Raw genomic sequence first — 20,088 nt, forward strand, 5'->3', positions numbered from 1 at the left:
CTGTGTTTATTTTTCAAACTATAAAGTACTTTTGCTTTTACCAGCGTGTCTGGCTGCTTTTTCCAGTTGGTGTTGAAGTCTGGGGGCACCCAGACAGAACACACCTGGTTTCTCCTTTCCTCTCCCTTCTTCCCATCAAAAGTGAAATTTTCTCATTGACCTCTTGGAATTAACTGGAAACAAGAACCTGCTTCCAGGTGGGATTCAGAATAGCCACAACTTATTTAAAGAAGAGTGGACCATCAGTGAGCTCAACCTTTGGAGGTGAAACGCCGTTTCTGCTTAACACTGCAACTGCAGCTCTCAGGTTTTAATATTTTCCCACTGTGGGCCTTTTTCTTTCCCACTACAGTATTGAGTCATTTATTTTGCCGTTTTAAAAAAAAGAGTGTCGAGAGAAGGATGTGTTTTCACCTATTAGCAAATAATAAAGCTTCAATGGCACGTCTAGGCCTACAGCTTTTTCAAAATGGTAATTTGACTGCGAACCGCATTTTAACTTCTTCCTTTATTTCCTTCCTCCTATTAAGGATACTTCTGTATGGCCCCTTCCATCATTTCCCCCAGCTATTGTCTTGTACAGTATTATTCCCCATCTGTCTAGGCGGTGGGTGGCTCTGAAATGCAACGAGAAGATAAATGGGACGGAAATGAATTATCCTTGACGGTGCACAAAAGGGACTTTTGCAATTAAAAACGATCCTGCTCCTGCAAATTAAAAGGTGGACAATTAAGCTCCTGCGACTTTGTCTCTACCTGAAATTCCGCGTTCATAATAAAACCTTGTTTCTCAGTCCCGGGGATTATCCGTGGAGAAACAAATTCTCCTGACCTCAAATTGGCTGGAGAAATCTGCTTGTACCACCACTGAAAAGAACTAGGGGAATGGATTTTCTTTCTCTCTCTCTCTAAAGTTGCCCAGGCATCTCATCTCCATGGCAACCTCACCTTTGAACAGGAGGAAGGATGCTTGGGGAAGGAGCACTATTGTGTTTTGCATGAATTAGATGTTGGGAGACAGCTGGATTCCTAGTTGCTTCTTGGCCCATCCCTCCCTTCCTTCCTTCCTTTCCTTCCTCCCTTTCCTTCCTTCCTTCCTTTCCTTCCCTTCCTTCCTCCCTCCCTCCTTCCTTCCTTCCTTTCCTTCCTTCCTTCCTTCCCTTCCCTCCCTCCCTCTTTCCTTCCTTCCTTTCCTTCCTTCCTCCTTCCTTCCTTCCTTCCTTTCCTTCCTTCCTTCCTTTCCTTCCTTCCTTCCTCCCTCCCTCCTTCCTTTCCTTCCTTCCTTCCTCCTTCCTTCCTTCCTTCCTTCCTTCCTTTCCTTCCTTCCTTCCTTCCTTTCTTTCCTCATAACACTTCCTTCTTTCCTTCCATAGGGGTCAATTGTTAAGAAGAGAATCAAGATGGACCTTTAATCTTCTCGAGGTCCCAAAACCAATTTGTCCTTTTAGCGTTCTCCAAGGACACTCACCTTCTCCAGAATTTGGGAAGCCACATAGTTCCACGACTTGAGAATCTGCCCACTCTCGTCGAAATAGCTCTCCCATTCGGCAGCATCGATGGCTAGTTTCCTCACTCTCTGAGTTGACTGAAAATAAAAATAAGCGGAGGTCCAGTTAGCTGGAAAGAAGGACGGGGGGGGGGGGGGGGGGGGGGGGGGGGGGGGGGGGGGAGACAGGATTGCAACATTCCAATATTTGAGGAGCTCCTACAAAGGTGTTGTGTGTGTGTGTGTAACTATTTCCCAAAGTAGCAAAAGTCAAGAGAAGAAACAATGGATTGAAACTAACCAAGGAGAGAAGGAACCCAGAACAAAGGCGAAATTTCCTAATGGTGAGGGCAATCAGCCAATGGGTTAGCTTGTCTCCAGAAGCTGTGGGTGCTCCATCCCTGAAGGCTTTCAAAAAGAGACTGGACAACCATCTGTCTGGAATGATATGGGGTTTCCTGCTTGAGCAAGGGGTTGGACTGGAAGACCTCAAAAGTCCCTTCCGAATCTATTGTACTATTCTATGTTCATTGACTCCAAAATCAAAATGTAGCACCACTTTAGATCTGAGCTTTAGAATAGAATGGAATGGAATGGAGTGGAGTGGAATGGGATGGAATAGAATAATAGATTGACAATCGATGATTGACCTCGCCAGGTTCCTAAGAGGTCAGTAAGGGGCGTACATAAGTGCACCAGTGTGCCTTTCGTCCCCTGTCCAATTTGTGTCCCCTTATCCCATATGTCATATACCTTTCCTCCCTTTCATATATCTTCTCTATTTTCATATCTTTTCCTTATATGTAATAGTTCATGCCTATTCCCCTCAATATGTTTTGTGTATTGGATAAACAAACAAACAAACAAACAAACAAACAAACAAATAAAAATGCAGAGTAGGGTAGGGTAGAACAGAATAGAGTAGAATGTAGAATAGAATAGAATAGAATAGAATGGAATGGAATGGAATGGAACAGAACGGAACGGAACGGAGTAGAGTTGAGTGGAGTTGAGTGGAATAGAATAGAATAATAGAGTAGAGTAGAGTAGAATATAGAGTAGGGTAGGGTAGAATGGAATGGAATGGAATAGAATAGAATAGAATAGAAAATAGAATAGAATTCTTTATGGGCCAAGTGTGATTGGACACACAAGGAATTTGTCTTTGGTGCATATGTTCTCAGTGTACATAAAAGAAAAGATAAGTTTGTCAAAAATCATAAAGTACAACCCTTAAGGGTAATCCGGGTACAAATAAACAATCCAATCATATTAGGAACCATTAAGGATACAAGCAACAAAATTGCAGTCATACAGTCATTTGTGGGAGGAGATGGGTGATGGGACTGACGAGAAGATTAACAGTAGAGCAGACTTAGTAAATAGTTTGACAGTGTTGGGGGAATTATTTGTTTAGCAGAGTGATGGCATTCGGGGAAAAAAATGAGCTTTAGGTCTTAAACCTTCCAACAGAAACAGAAGTCTGGCTATTTCAGAGAGAAATATTTGTGTTGTGTTGTTGCTTGTATAAAGTTACGGGTCTTGATGGTGAATAAATATATGGATTTTTTTATTATAGGTCACAGAACCATCAAATGAGTATTCTAAGAGAAGAAAGTCTGAAGGTGTCTTCTCCTTTTCAGTTACAGCAGAGTTTTTTTTTATTTTTTAAATTCATTTGTCCAATACACAAATACATAGGAAGAAAGATAGACATGTGGTAATATAAAAGAGGGTGAAAGTGAACTTAGAGGAGAGGATATATGAAAGGAAGAGAATATATAGGATAGTTGAAAGAAAGGAAAGATAATTGGACAGGGGATGAAAGGCACACCAGTGCACTTATGTATACACCCCTTACTGACCTCTTAGGAACCTGGAGAGGTCAATCGTGGATAGTCTAAGGGAGAAGTGTTGGGGGTTAGGGGTTGACACAATTGAGTCCGGTAATGAGTTCCACGCTTCGATGACTCGGTTGTTGAAATCATATTTTTTACAGTCAAGTTTGGAGCGGTTCGTATTAAGTTTGAATCTGTTGCGTGCTCTTGTGTTATTGCGGTTGAAGCTGAAGTAGTCATTGACTGGTAGGACATTGCAGCATATGATCTTGTGGGCAATACTCAAATCATGTTTTAAGCGCCATAGTTCTAGGCTTTCTAGGCCCAGGATTGTTAGTCTATTCTCGTAGGGTATTCTGTTTCGAGTGGAGGAGTGAAGGGCTCTTCTGGTGAAATATCTTTGGACATTTTCAAGGGTGTTGATGTCTGAGATGTGGTATGGGTTCCAGACAGATGAGTCTAGGATGTGTCTGGCAAAAGTTTTGTAGGCTCTTGTGAGTAGTGTGAGATTGCCTGAGCAGAAGCTGCGTAGGATCAGGTTAACAACTCTAGAGGCTTTTTTGGCGATATTGTTGCAGTGGGCTTTAGCACTTAGGTCATTCGATATTAGTATTCCAAGGTCTTTTACAGAATGTGGGTTAGCAGTGAGAGATTGTTTATTCAGTTCATATGTGTGGTTTGGATTCTTTTTACCGATGTGGAGGGTAGAGCATTTGTTGGTTGATATTTGAAGTTGCCAGGTGTTAGACCAGTCTGAGACAAAGTCCAGGTCTTTTTGGAGAGTGAGTGTGTTATCAGTGGTGTTGAAAAGTTTCACATCGTCGGCAAAAACTTGGCAACTTTAAGACAATTTAAGACAACTTTAAGCTCTGCCGGCTGGAGAATCCTGGGAGTTAAAATCCACAAGTCTTAAAGTTGCCAAGTTTGAAGGCGTCTGAGTTAGAGGGCGAAGAAGCAGCTACCGAAGGCACTAGCTTCATTAGATCATTAAAATCAAAGGAATCTTCAAACCGATCTTCCTCACCCATGAAACATCCCTTTGCATACTGAAAGTTAGATGTTCTCACAAGTTGCAACCTGCCGCAATGAAATCTTTTGACTTTAATATGGAAATTCCCCACAACTGGCAAATGCTCAATAAATCTTCCAGTTCTAAGTGACTTATTTCCCCTTCAAAGTCATTCAGAAGCTGCAAAATATGAATAAGAGAACAGGCTTGCCTTATTTCTGCAACACATTTTGAACAAAGGGTATTCAGGTAGTCCTCAACTTACAACAGTCTGTTTAGTGACCGTTAGAAGTTACAACGGCCCTGAGAAAAGTCACTTCACAACTATTTTTCACACTTGCAACATTTGCAGCTGCCCTGTGGGGTCACATGCTTATCAACTGACTCATTTTTTAAACAGAAAATATAATCTTTATTGAAAATAGTTGGGGGGATTCATAAAGTAAAAGGACTATGCAAAAATCTATACAAATGTGTTCTGCCGGTGTGTTTCAACCGCCTGTAATTACAGGGTAATAAGTCCAGGAAGACACACACCACACGATAAAAGGAAAACCCAAAAGTTTTTATAAACAGAAAAACAGAAACAGCTGCCTTTTTAAATGTCAAAGGGATTTTCTGGTACACACATTGCTCACCCAATAACTGGGAAATTGAGTCCAATTCTAAAGTCCAGAGAGTCCACACACAATCTTGAACAGCACAAAACCCACGATCTTGATGAAACAATGAATCAGATAAACTGCCATGAGGCTAAAACACCAGGTTGCACTTTTATCTGTAGCACTAATTACAGCAGCTCCACCCAACTACAGGTGGCCTCATTTTCTCTTGTAATAATCCTTCAGTTGTTGTCTCCTATGCATCACTCTACGCATGCGTGGATGTGTCATTAATTCTTGTTCAGAATCCAAGGATGATACAGATGATTGATCTCCTCCTGGGCTGTCTGCCAAACTCCCCTCTTCCCTGTCACTCACGCTTCCTTGGTCAGAGGAGGCTTCGTTGGCAGATTCCATCGGGAGCAAAAGAGGCCTGCGGCATGTGGATGTTTCCCCCACATCCACCTGCACATTCCTTGGGGCAGGAGCTGGGCCAGAGCTAACCACAACACAAATGTATATGAATTTTGAATATACAATTGTAAATCAGAATACACACTTATATATAAAAAGAAAAGGCTAAATAAATTTTTAAAAAGAGAGTAGAAGAAGACAAGAAATGAAGAGAGAAAATAAATAATAAATAAGAGAAAGAAAGAAAAGAAGAAGTAAATTCATATCTATAATATACCATATATTTCCGAGTATAAGACACACCCTAGTTTTGGGGCAGGAAATTAGGGAAAAGAATCTGCTTACCAGATATTCATAGAAACATAGGAACACAGAAGATTGACGGCAGAAAAAGACCTCATGGTCCATCCAGTCTGCCCTTATACTATTTCCTGTATTTTATCTTAGGATGGATCTATGTTTATCCCAGGCATGTTTAAATTCAGTGACTGTGGATTTACCAACCACGTCTGCTGGAAGTTTGTTCCAACGATCTACTACTCTTTCAGTGAAATAATATTTTCTCATGTTGCCTTTGGTGTGCTAACAGGAGAAGTCATAGAAACATAGAAGTCTGACGGCAGAAAAAGACCTCATTGTCCATCTAGTCTGCCCTTATACTATTTCCTGTATTTTATCTTAGGATGGATCTATGTTTATCCTAGGCATGTTTAAATTCAATGACTGTGGATTTACCAACCACTTCTGCTGGAAGTTTGTTCCAAGCATCTACTACTCTTTCAGTAAAATAAATAAATCCATCTGACTAGCATCCTTAGTCTGGTTAGCTTCAGCATATTATTTTATCCCCTGGTTAGGACTTTGAAAAAAAAAACTTATTCAGACAGAGTAACGATGAACACGTCTCGCTGAACAGTATACAATTGTGGCGGTACGTCCAGCACTGCCTGTACACACAAACACACAAAACACACAAACAGACACAGAGAGAGAGAGAGATAACTGCATTGTGCACGAGCATCAATTCTAGCAATGGTCATCTTGTTTCTCGGCCCTCGCCTTTTCTACAGCCATGAATTTTGCAATCGGGAAAACCTGAGCATCGGAGATATTTTGTACTTGAGATTTAGTTACCAGGGGTCGACAGAGATTGAATGCATAATTAGTTACAAACAACCTGATGAGAGGAACTTGGGGGAATAAAATCGATGGAATCGGGTGGAGAGGGGGTGGGTGGGTAGGGCATTTAAGCAAATCTCATTAGAATCACAGAAGGTCTGCAGCTCCCTGGAATCGAAAACAAGAAATAATGGGCATTCAATTGTAAGGCGCAGGAGTCGTTTCGGGTCGGAAAGAGAAGTGTCACCGTGGAAATGGAGAACATGACAAAGCCTGCTGAGAACTTCTCCAACCACCGCCTTGCTTTGCTAAAATAATAAGTATGCCCATGTTACTCCAACACTCCGCAGTCTGCATTGGTTGCCGATCAGTTTCCGGTCATAATTCAAAGTGTTGGCTATGACCTATGAAGCCCTTCATGGCATCGGACCAGAATATCTCCGGGACTGCAGTCTGCCGCACGAATCCCAGCGACCGGTTAGGTCCCACAGAGTTGGGTCCCGTCGACTAAACAATGTTGTTTGGCGGGACCCAGGGGAAGAGCCTTCTCTGTGGTGGCCCCGGCCCTCTGGAACCAGCTCCTCCCAGAGATCAGAATTGCCCCCACCTTCCTCGCTTTTCGTAAGCTCCTTAAAACCCACCTCTGTCATCAGGCATGGGGGAATTGAGATATTCCTTTCCCCCCAGGCCTATAAAATTTATGCATGGTATATTTGTGTGTATGTTTGATTTTTAATAAGGGTTTTTTAGTTATTTTAATATTAGATTTGTCATATGCTGTTTTATTATTGTTGTTAGCCGCCCCGAGTCTACGGAGAGGGGCGGCATACCAAACAAACAAACAAACAAACAAACAAACAAACAAACAAACAAACAAACAAACAATGGTACAGGAAAGCTGATCTGATCTGGCCTCCAGAAGTTGTGGGTGCTCTGACATTGAAGATTTTTAAGAAGTGATGGAATAGAATAAGAAGTATTTTTGTTCTATTTTAGATATACAGTGATCCCCCGCTCGTTGCGAGGGTTCCGTTCCAGGACCCCCCACAACGAGCGGGTTTTCGCGAAGTAGCACTGCGGAAGTAAAAACACCATCTGCGCATGTGCAGATGGTGTTTTTAACTCCCGCAGCGCTAGCGAGGAGCCGAAGATTGGGGGGCGGGGCGGCTGTTTTAAAACGTCGCCGCCGACATGGGGGGCTCGCTAGCACCCCCCCGAACCCCCAACCCGGGTTTGGGGGGGTGCTAGCAAGCCCCCCATGTCAGCGGGAATGTTTTAAAACACCCGCGCGGCTTTCCAATGAGTCCCGAAGACAAACGCAGAAGTTTGCCGTTTGTCTTCGGGACTCATTGGAAAGCTCCTATCGTTTTAAAACAGTTGCGCCGTTCTCCGCTGACTCCGGGCGAACTTCCCCGCTTTAGGAGTCAGCGGAAAACGGCGCGCCTGCTTGGCTTCGCTCGCCGCTGCAGCCAACGCGCGCTACGATCTTCCGGGCCAGCCAGGCTCAGTGACGGAAGGCAGCCGCTTGGCCCGGGATGCTGGGCCGAGAGGAGCCGGGCTTGATCCGCTGAGCCTGGCTGGCCCGGAAGATCGTAGCGCGCGTTGGCTGCAGCGGCGAGCGAAGCCAAGCCGGCAGCAATGTCGCCGCCACTGCAGCCAACGCGCGCTACGATCTTCCGGGCCAGCCAGGCTCAGCGGATCAAGCCCGGCTCCTCTCGGCCCAGCATCCCGGGCCAAGCGGCTGCCTTCCGTCACTGAGCCTGGCTCGCCCGGAAGATCGTGGCGCGCGTTGGCTGCAGCGGCGGCGACATTGCTGCCGGCTTGGCTTCGCTCGCCGCTGCAGCCAACGCGCGCTACGATCTTCCGGGCGAGCCAGGCTCAGTCACGGAAGGCAGCTGCTTGGCCCGGGATGCTGGGCCGAAAGGAGCCGGGCTTGAAGATCGCAGCGCGCGTTGGCTGCGGTGGCGAGGGCTTGCAATGGAGGGTGGAGGAAGCGGCCATGGGAGGGCGAGCTGCCTCAGGGAGGAGGATCGGGCGGGACCAGGTGGGGGCTGGAATTTCTCCGCTGGGAAGAAGCGGCCAGGGCAAAGGGCGGGCGAGCGGCGAAGGGCGGGCGAGCGGGTGCTGGGGAGGGCTTCTCGCCCTCCCGCCAGCAAGAGGGGGAGCGAACGGCGTGGGCAGGCGAAGGGCGGGCGAGCGGCAGCGAGGAGTTTGCGTGGGCGGTGGGGAAACTCCTCGCTGACGCCAGCAAGAGGGGGAAGACCCAGGGAAGCCGCCCAGCAGCTGATCTCCCGGTTGCCATCTACGCATGCGTGCCCATAGAAAAAACGGGCACGCATGCGTAGATGGTATTTTGACTTCCGGGTTGAAAAATCGCGAAGTACCCTGTTCGCAATGGTCGGGGACGCAATAAACGGGGGATCACTGTACCGTGTTTCCCCGAAAATAAGACACTGTCTTATATTAATTTTTGCTCCAAAAGTTGTGCTACGTCTTATTTTCGGGGGGTGCCTTATATTTCTCAAATAAGACAAATTCACAGGCAGAAAAGCTGACACCCCAAAGAAAGTGTACCGTACCGTACACTGATTACGGTACGGTACCTGTCAGTATGGCACCCACACACACAAACGACGGCACTTATATGGTACAAAAGTATACTCCCGCTATTGCAGCTTCCGGCCACCAGAGGAACTACAGTCTACGCACTGTAGTGGAGACTGTAATGGCGGTGAGACAGTAGCAGACTGTGTCTGCTGTACTGGACGGTACAAAGCGATGGAAGGGGCCAGCAGGGGACGCCACATTATTACGGTACCGCTATGAACAGCTTTGAATGATACCGTATGTTTTTCCACCGTACCGTATGTAAACTTCACTACGCCTTATTTTTTGGGGGTGCCTTATATTAGCAATTTCTGCAAAACCTCTGACATGCCTTACTTTCGGGGTACGTCTTATTTTCGGGGAAACAGGGTATATTATTATTATTATTATTATTATTATTATTATTATTATTATTATTATTATTATTTGGATTTGTATGCCGTCCTTCTCCGAAGACTCGAACCTCAATTACTAGAACCTCTAGTAATTACTGGATAAGTTGATATTGAATTAATTAATCTAATGTAGAAATGAAAGTCTGAATTAAGAGGGGTACAATATAGACTTTGATATTGTTTATACTGATGCAATGTCATTTTTCAATGTAAGGGGGGGAAGATTGTTGTTTTTTGAGGTTTTCTTTATTTTGATAATATTGCATAAGTTCTATGGAATGTTCTTTATAATGGAAGAAAACAAGTCTTCATTGAATGGGGCATGGGGAAACTAACGCCCCCTCCCCAATTGTCAAGGCTGGTGTATGGTTTGATTGGTTGTGTGATTATTTTATTATAAGGGTTTTAAATTGTATTCTAAAATTGGATTTGTACACTGTTTATGTTGTTGTGAGCCGCCCCGAGTCCTCGGAGAGGGGTGGCATACAAATCTAATAAATTATTATTATTATCAATTATTATTAATATTATTTATTATTTATTTATTAATTGGACGTCTATGACACCCCTCTTTCGTCCCTGGGGTTCTGTAGGACTTCCAATTTATGCCTCTCTCTAGAGCTGGTGTTTTTATTTTTTTTAAAAATACTAAAAAAGAAAAATTTTATATATGTTTTACTTTAAGCACGGTTTTAGGGTTTGTACTTATGTATTGTTTTTTATTCTATGTTGGAGAAAAATAAAATTTCTATTTGGAAAAAGAAAAAAGGATTAAAGACAGCCACTTACTACTAATGACGAGAGGGAGGGGCTGGGTCTTTTAAGTTCCTCTTCGGATGGGGTGAGGTTTTTAAGCCATTCGCTATCCATCTTGTGCTCCAACGCTTAGGGTTCGCACTCATCCGGGCTTAGCAAGTCCTGCAGTCCCTTTCGACCTTCAGCCTCCCTTTCGAGCTTTCCTCCTCCTTTCCATCCAGGAAACAGACCGTGGGTCGATGAGGCAAAGAATCTTCTGCTTGCAGAACCATAAGTAGGTTTCCATAACGCTCTGAGGTCACAGAGATATTGAGTCATAATGAAAAAAAAACACACCAAGTGGTTGAGGGAAGAATTGGTTGGACTTGGGAGCTCTAGAACCAAGTTGGCTTAAAGGTGGCCAACTTGACGTCACTCACGTCAAGGGTTTGGGTTAGGGTGCCTGGCCTCTCCTTTGTCTGTCTGTCTGTCTGTCTGTCTGTCTGTCTGTCTGTCTGTCTGTCTGTCTGTCTGTCTGTCTGTCTGTCTGTCTGTCTGTCTGTCTGTCTGTCTGTCTCTCTTATCTATCTGTCTGTCTATCTATCTATCTATCTATCTATCTATCTACTGTATCAATCTATCATCTATCTACCTACCTAAATATCTATCTATCTATCTATCTATCTATCTATCTATCTATCTATCTATCTATCTATCTATCCATCATCTATCTATCTATCTATCTATCTATCTATCTATCTATCTATCTATCTATCTATCATCTATCTATCTATCTATCTATCTATCTATCTATCTATCTATCTATCTATCTATCTATCTATCTATCTATCTATTTATCTATCTACTGTATCAATCTATCATCTATCTACCTACCTACCTAAATATCTATCTATCTATCTATCTATCTATCTATCTATCTATCTATCTATCTATCTATCTATTTATTGGATTTGTATGCCGCACCTCTCCGTGGACTCGGGGCGGCTAACAACAACAATAAAAACAGCATGTAACAATACAATACTAAACCAACTAAAAAAAACCCTTATTATAAAACCAAACATACATACAAACAAACATACCATGCATAAATTGTAAGGCCTAGGGGAAAAGAATATCTCAGTTCCCCAATGCCTGACGGCAGAGGTGGGTTTTAAGGAGCTTACAAAAGGCGAGGAGGGTGGGGGCAATTCTAATCTCTGGGGGGAGTTGGTTCCAGAGGGCCGGGGCCGCCACAGAGAAGGCTCTTCCCCTGGGTCCCGCCAAACGACATTGTTTTGTTGACGGGACTCGGAGAAGGCCCACTCTGTGGGACCTAACTGGTCGCTGGGATTCGTCCGGCAGAAGGCGGTCCCGGAGATAATCTGGTCCGGTGCCATGAAGGGCTTTATAGGTCATAACCAACACTTTGAATTGTGACCGGAAACTGATCGGCAACCAATGCAAACTGCAGAGTGTTGGTGTAACATGGGCATATTTGGATTTAGATTTTATTCTATGTATATATGCCATATGTGTACTTATGGGACCGCCTTCTGCCACATAAATCCCAGCGGCCACTTAGGCCCCACAGAGTCGGCCTTCTCCAGGTCCTGTCAACCAGACAGTGTTGCTTGGCGGGGCCTAGGGGAAGAGCCTTCTCTGTGGGGGCCCCAGCCCTCTCGAATCAACTCCCCCCAGAAAGTCGTACTGTCCCCACCCACTTCACCTTTCGCAAGAGTCTTAAGACTCACCTATGTCTCCAGGCTTGGGGCCATTAGATCTTGCCCCCCTGACTGTGGTTGGATTGTCTGACTGAGTAATATATAGGGTTTTTAGCCGTAGTTTTTTAATGTATTAGATTTATTTTGCATGCTTTTGTCCTATATTTATTCTATGAGTTGCCCTGAGTTTTCGGAGAACATCTCAGTTTGGGTAGATCCCTTTGGCGTAGCCATGAAGGTCATGCCCATATGTAGATTTTAAGTAGATGTGAATAATACAGAGGTTTTCCTTTGCTAAAGAAAGAAACACACAAACAAATGAACCTCACACAAGCCGCAAATAGACTGGAAAGTATGATAACAGATGTGTCAGCATTAAGGTGGGACAACTGTAGAGAACAAACTCTAGGGACAGTTAATGGATAAGGAAGGATCAGAACACACAGACCCGTTCAAAAGGAGGCTTTGATGGAGAAAGAAAGTAAAACAAGGTAGACCTCTAGATTCCCAACTGCAGAGTTTTGTTCAACTTTTGACAACTTTCAGATCGGTGGGCTTCAACTTCTAGAATTCCCCAACTACCCAACTTAAAGTTGGCAAAGTTGAGAAGCATGGCTTTACTCTAGAGTTCCTTTGGACCAGGATGATAGGAGAAAGAGAGGGAGGGAAGGAAGGAAAGAAGGAAGGAAAGACAGACAAGGGAGAGAGGAGAGATGGATGGATGGATGGATGGATGGAAAGAAGGAAGGAAGGAAGAAGAGACACGGCTGAGTGGAGAGATGGATGGATGGATAGAAGGGAGGGAAGGAGGGAGGAAGGAAGAAAGAAGAGACACAGCTGAGCAGAGCGATGGATGGATGGATGGATGGAGGGAAGGAGGGAGGAAGGAAGGAAAGAAGGAAAGAAGGAAGGAAGGAAAGAAGGAAGGAAGGAAAGAAGGGAAGGAAGGATGGAAGGAAAGAAGGAAGGAAAGAAGGAAGGAAGGAAAGAAGGGAAGGAAGGAAAGAAGGGTAGGAAGGAAGGAAAGAAGGAAGGAAGAAAGATGGGGGAAGGAGAAAGGAAGGAAGGGCATAGGTTTTGATCTCCCATCCCTTCTAACAAGAAAAAATCATGAATTGGGCTCCTGGATAATAAGAAATGTCATTCAATAAAACCAAACCATTGCTCCATCCAGGTTATTTGCACTGGGTTTGTGTACAAGACTCTGGTTGGTTTGATCCCAGTTGGATGATTTGGGGTCAGGATTTGACTTTTGCCCAAGTCAAGACAAACCATGGCTTAATTTATCAGGTGACCCCCCCCCAAATAAATAAAAACACCAGCTCTAGAGAAAGGCATAAATTGAAAGCCCTCAGAACCCCAGGGACGAAAACTAAGTAATAGGTTGGCTGATCAAATCCTTCGATTACAAATACAGCCACTTAACCGGTGATGAATTTGTTGTTGGTACATCAAAGCTATTTCATAATATTTGTTTAAGTTAGCTGGCAACAGTTAATAATGCTATAGTTAATTTGACTGATGGGATTTTCATAAGCCAGCCATTACTAAGTGCTTGGTTGAACGATATTTACTTCAAAGTAATTGTGATTAATCTTTCTTGTAAGCGTGTGACAACCTCTAAGAAAGCTTTGTCTCCATAAGCTAGCTAAGGTTGTCTTTTTTGGGGCTACAGTGGAATGAATCTCCCCTGAGTACAATGAGCAGATTGACTGGCTTAATCTGTAGCAGCCTGGATTTGGGCAAACCTCTCATAAACCAGGCATGAAGAATGAAGACAACAACTGGTGTGACATAGGCCGACTTCCTGTCACCATCTGCTACTCCAATCAATAGATCTACTCATTGGCAAATGTTCCTGGCTACTGTTTGTATTTGGACCGGGAGTCACTGCTCACAGTCACTCATGCCCTCATCACCTCGAGGCTCAACTACTGTAATGTTCTCTACATGGGGCTACCTTTGAAAAGTGTTCGGAAACTTCAGATCGTGCAGAATGCAGCTGCGAGAGCAATCATGGGCTTTCCCAAAAATGCCCATGTTACACCAACACTCCGCAGTCTGCATTGGTTGCCGATTAGTTTCCGGTCACAATTCAAAGTGTTGGTTATGACCTATAAAGCCCTTCATGGCACTGGACCAGATTATCTCAGGGACCGCCTTCTGCCACACGAATCCCAGCGACCGGTTAGGTCCCACAGAGTGGGTCTTCTCCAGGTCCCGTCAACTAAACAATGTCGCTTGGTGGGACCCAGGGGAAGAGCCTTCTCTGTGGTGGCCCCGGCCCTCTGGAACCAACTCCCCCCAGAGATTAGAATTGCCCCCACCCTCCTTGCCTTTTGTAAGCTGCTTAAAACCCACCTCTGCCATCAGGCATGGGGAAATTGAGAGACTCTTTCCCCCTAGGCCTTTACAATTTTATGCATGGTATGTCTGTATGTATGCCTGGTTTTTATAATAATGGGTTTTTAATTGTTTTTAGTATTGGATTATTATTATATGCTGTTTTATTATTGCTGTTAGCCGCCCCGAGTCTCCTTCGGCAACACTGAAACTCCACCCTTCTTCTCCATTGACCCCCTGACGTGCCAAATACATCACTACAGTATTTAACCCATTCCTCTCCTTAATATCTTCTTCCAGACACCTGTTCTCTACGTTTTTGGGCCCTTCTGAATTTAGGGTTAACCCAGCGAGCATCTGATTCTTCCTCGCTAGATCCTGAACTCATAGCCCCATCCTGTGGCTGGCCTCCCACCTGTTCTAATACCTGTAACCTACCACAGATCCACAGAAGGCTTTTACAAAAAAACGATAGGTTCTATAGTTACTCATGAATGCTACTCTGTGTGTTAAGATATGGTGTTGAGATATGAATGATTATTTATTTTATTTTATTTTATTATTTTATTTTATTTTATTTTATTTTATTTTATTTATTTTATTTTATTTATTTTATTTTATTTTATTTTATTTTATTTTATTTTATTTTATTTTATTTTATTTTATTTTATTTTATTTTATTTTATTTTATTTTATTTTATTTTATTTTATTTTATTTTATTTTATTTTTTATTTTATTTTATTTTATTTTATTTTATATTTTATGTTTTATTTTATTTTATTTTTTCTATCTATCTATCTATCTATCTATCTATCTATCTATCTATCTATCTATCTATCTATCTATCTATTGGATTTGTATGCCGCCCCTCTCCGGAGACTCGGGGCAGCTAACAGCAATAATAAGACAGTGTACAATAATAATCCAATACTAAAAATGATTAAAAACCCATTAATATAAAAACCAAACATACATACAGACATACCATGCATAAAATTGTAAAGGCCTAGGGGGAAAGTGTATCTCAATTCCCCCATGCCTGGCGGCAGAGGTGGGTTTTAATTAGCTTACGAAAGGCAAGGAGGGTGGGGGCAATTCTAATCTCTGGGGGGAGTTGGTTCCAGAGGGCCGGGGCCGCCACAGAGAAGGCTCTTTACCTGGGTCCTGCCAAGCGACATTGTTTAGTTGACGGGACCCGGAGAAGACCCACTCTGTGGGACCTAACTGGTCGCTGGGATTCGTGCAGCAGAAGGCGGTCCCTGAGATAATCTGGTCCGGTGCCAGATCCGGTCCAAGCCAAAACCAATTTAAAACTCTTGATTGTAAAATCACATTCAGCCTGTTAAATTATTGGGGCTTTTTCCACCATGGAAGAAAGACAGAATTGGGAATCTTGCCAAATCTCTTTTTCTCCCATAACTACCGAATCTTATTAATAATTAGCACCGCATCACAATTTAATGTTTTGCTTAGGCTATGATTTTCTTTTAACAAAAAGCTGAGCCGGTAAGTATCTCCTGTGTTCTCAGTCCCTTCATTCCTTCTTTCCTGGAATATAAATTTTCCTTCTATTGTTATATTATACAAAGGAAGAAGAAAAGGAAAAAACCCACCCCTAGGTGATTATAATGAAAAGATAGATATTTTCTGGAAAGTAGATGACTTTTATAAATGTGCTGGGGTGAAAAGAGGTTGTCCTCAAAAAAGTTTTATGTGGATACCATTTCTTACTCTTTATATTAAAAGCCCAATACAATAATTAATAAGGGGGGAAGTGCTTTTTTTTAAATTATTTAGCTCTTGTAAAGAAAGGTTCACAGCCGCGTAAGGCAGAAAGAATAAATTAAAAGCAGAAGAAAGTTAAGAAAACTCTCTTTTCCCCCCATAGCTCACTGTTGTTTTTTATCATTAACCCCACTGACGTCTCCCATATATTGTAATGGGCTTCCTTTCTCCAGGATAGGAAAGTTTATAGATATATCCACGCAACTGCAAGAGAGTATTTGTAGCTCAGGATTTGTTGTGGTTAGCTCTGGCCCAGCTCCTGCCCCAAGGACTGTGGATGTGGGGGAGACATCCACATGCTGCAGGCCTGTTTTGCCCCCCGGTGGAATCTGCTGATGAAGGCTCCTCTGACCAAGAAGACATGAGTGACAGGGAGGAGGAGAGTGTGGCAGACAGCTCAGAAGGAGATCGATTATCTAGCTCCTCCTTGGATTCAGAACAAGAGTTAATGATACAGCCACGCATGCGGAGAGCGATGCATAGGCAGCAACAACTGAGAGATTATTATCAAAGAAAATGAGGCCACCTGTGGTTGGGTGGGGCTGTGGTAATTAGTGAGGCTGCTATAAATAGCAACTTGTGGGTTTGGCCATTGTGGAGGATTATCTGATCGTTGTGTTTCGTGCCTGCCTTGCTGACTATGACCTTTTGTGTGCGGATTTCCCCCCGCTTTGAAACTAAACCAGAGCAAAGTGTGTTTCACTTTGTGAAAGAAGAAGGACTGTGAATTGCCTCACAGCTGCAAGCTAAGTATCACAGAACTGATAAGGGACTTGTACAAATTACCAGTTTGTTTGGAGACCAGTGTTCGTTGCTATACCAAATGTTCATTATAAAGAACATTGTTTTGAATTTTCAAACGTGTGTGTGTCTGAAATTTGTACAGATCTATACGGTAGGGTAGGGTAGGATAGAGAATAGAATAGGGAACAGAATAGGATGGGATAGAGTACAGTAGAGTAGAGTGGAATAGAATAGAATAGAATTGAATAGGGAATAGAATAAAATAGGGAATAGAATGGAATGGAATAGAATAGAACAGAACAAAACAAAACAGAACAGAACAGAATAGAATGCTGCTTTATCCCTGTTGAATCCTTGACTTTGGCCTGTTTGTGTTGTTGTTATTTTTAAGACAGCATGTTGGAAACGGAGCGATTTCAGTGCTGCCGAACTCTCTGCCGGTTGGAAAGCACAGGGCAAAATCGCATCAGTTTTCATGTCTGGCTTTACTGAAAGCCTGAGCTAATTTCGGAGAGCCAGGAGGTGGCGGAAGGGCAATCAATACATCATTAAATAAATGAGCTCTGCAGAAAGAGGCCTTAAGAGTTGTGCCAAGTCCACCGGCCAAGGTGGGGACCCTCGAGAGCTCCTGGGCCAAGGCTTGAGGGGGGTTCTGCAAATACTTCACTCTGGCATCGTCTCTGCCCCTAATGGAAGCCTTCCAGTGGACCTCAAAGGCAGCAAGGTTATTAAGCAGGATGACAGGTTCCTCCTGCTCCCCTCACCAGCCTTGCATGCTAAACAGGGCTCCCTGAATCTCGTTTGCCACCCCGGGAACTCTTCTTCTTCCTGTAGAGACACACGGTAGGTGAGATCAGCCCAGCAGATCCTTTTGGGTGGCTACATTAGGATAATAGACTTCATCTGCTGTCAAATGGAGGGATGGAAAGGGAAGGGAAGGGGGAAAGAGGGAGGGAGGGAAGGAAGGAGGGAAGGAAGGAAGGAAAAAGGGAAGGAAGGAAGATAGAGACAGAAGAAGGGAGGGAGGAATGGGGGAAAGGAAGATGAGGGAGGAGAGGGAGAGAAGGAAGGAAGATAGGAAAGAAGGAAGGAGAAATGGGAAGAAATGTAAGTGGAGGGAGATAGGAAGAAGGGAGGGGAAAAGGAAGGAAGATAGGTAGAGATGCATCGATAGAAGGAAGAAAGGAGGGAGGGAAGGAAGGAAAAATAGGAAGGAAGTGGAGGAAAATAGAAAGGAATAAAGGGGAAGGAAGAAAGGAAAGAGAAATAGGAAGAAATATATGTGGAGGGAGATAGGAAGAGGGGAGAGAAAAGGAAGGAAGATAGGTAGAGATGGATAGATGGATAGAAGGAAGAAAGGAAGGAGGGAAGGAAGGAAGGGAAGAAATAGGAAGGGAGGGAAAGAGAGAGGAATAATGGGAGTGGGAAGGAAGGAAGGAAGGAAGGAAGGAAAGATAAACAGGAAGAAATGTAAGTGGAGGGAGATAGGAAGTAGGGAGGGGTAAAGGAAGGAGGATAGGTAGAGATGGATAGATAGAAGAAAGAAAGGAGTGAGGGAAGGAAGGAAGGAAGGAAAAAATAGGAAGGAAGTGGAGGGAAATAGAGAGGAATAAAAGGGAAGGAAGGAAGGAAGGAAGGCAAGAGAAATAGGAAGAAATATATGTGGAGGGAGACAGGAAGAAAGGAGAGGAAAAGGAAGGAAGATAGGTAGAGATGGATAGATGGATAGAAGGAAGAAAGGAAGGAGGGAAGAAAGGAAAGGCATAAGAAGGAAGTGGAGGAAAATAGAGGGGAATAAGGGGGGTGGGGAGGAAGGAAGGAAGGAAGGAATGAAAGAAAGGAAGAAAGAAAGAAAGAAAGAAAGAAAGAAAGAAAGAAAGAAAAGGACACATATTAAATAACAATTTCTCAATAGTCTTCCAAATGGTAATTCTGGGAGTAATTTTTGTATCAACAGAAGAGCCCTGGGCTGTCCCAACTGATGCTTCCTTGGTGGTTCCTTCTATTAATTAATTACATGCATAGACATATTCAGTGCAGAGCTATCTCAGGGATATTGAGGGTTCAGTTCCAGAACGCTATCATAAAACAAACCACCCATTTTCCTCCCTCCCCTCTGGTTTCCCAGTGCGTATAAAAGTTATATCTACTTTATTCTGCAGTCAATTCAGCATGCAATAGCGCTAGGCCTAAAGAAAAAAAAAAAGAGTACATACCTTAATTAAAAAATATTTGATTGCTAAAACATGCTAATCGTCCCCTGAGCCTTTTGCCAGTTGTAATCTTCTAGCTGGTGAAGGGTCTTGTTTAAAAAAATAAAAAAGCAATATCTGTAAACACAATCAAGAGAAGCACAATAAAAACGAGAGATGCGGGTATCTATTCCTGTTCTCTTGTTAGTTGCTGAACTGTTGCTTCGTAATCCATTTTCTTGCTTCCTCCAATGCATACATTAATTAATTAGGAAAGATTAAGACTACCTAATACCTTGGCTCCAGAAACGGAAGCTTGGGAAGTTTTTATAAGTGGCTTGTGAAACAAGCTGACCGAGGCAAGTCCGTCTCCTGCCCGCACCCCACCCCACCCCGGCTGTCAATTTTAATCTGGGCTGCAAAATAAATAATAAATGTTCTCATTGTTCCTCTGTTTGAATTTTATCAGACTGCTGGAGTCGCTTCTAATTCATCCCAGTTTCACTTTGGCAATAATAATAATAATAATAATAATAATAATAATAATAATAATAACAACAACAACAACAACAACAACAACAACAACAACAACAACAACAACATGGCATCGGACCAGAATATCTCCGGGACCGCCTTCTGCCGCACGAATCCCAGCGACCGGTTAGGTCCCACAGAGTTGGCCTTCTCCGGGTCCTGTCGACTAAACAATGTCATTTGATGGGACCCAGGGGAAGAGCCTTCTCTGTGGTGGCCCCGACCCTCTGGAACCAGCTCCCACCAGATATCAGAGTTGCTCCCACCCTCCTTGCCTTTCGCAAGCTCCTTAAAACCCACCTCTGTCATCAGGCATGGGGGAATTGAAATGTTTCCCTTCCCCCTAGGATTATAGAATTTATACATGGTATGCTTGTATGTATGAATGGTTATTTAAATTGGGGTTTTTAAGATTATTTTTAATATTAGATTTGTTACATTGTCTTTTTATATTGTTGTTAGCCGCCCCGAGTCTTCGGAGAGGGGCGGCATACAAGTCTAATAAGTAAGTAAGTAAGTAAGTAAGTAAGTAAGTAAGTAAGTAAACAAACAAACAAACA

General features: G+C 43.3%; 1 protein-coding gene across 1 annotated transcript in view; it reads right to left on the reverse strand.

Moving 5' to 3' along the window:
* Window positions 1-20,088, reverse strand: part of TBC1D21 (TBC1 domain family member 21) — a 104,463-nt gene that overhangs the window by 29,292 nt on the left and 55,083 nt on the right. Inside the window, exon 2 of the mRNA XM_070762769.1 lies at window positions 1,469-1,585. Coding sequence (XP_070618870.1) covers window positions 1,469-1,585 — 117 coding nt within the window. The remainder of the gene's footprint in view (window positions 1-1,468; window positions 1,586-20,088) is intronic.

Source organism: Erythrolamprus reginae, chromosome 10 (genome assembly GCF_031021105.1).
Source record: "Erythrolamprus reginae isolate rEryReg1 chromosome 10, rEryReg1.hap1, whole genome shotgun sequence".
Classification (NCBI taxonomy): domain Eukaryota; kingdom Metazoa; phylum Chordata; class Lepidosauria; order Squamata; family Dipsadidae; genus Erythrolamprus; species Erythrolamprus reginae.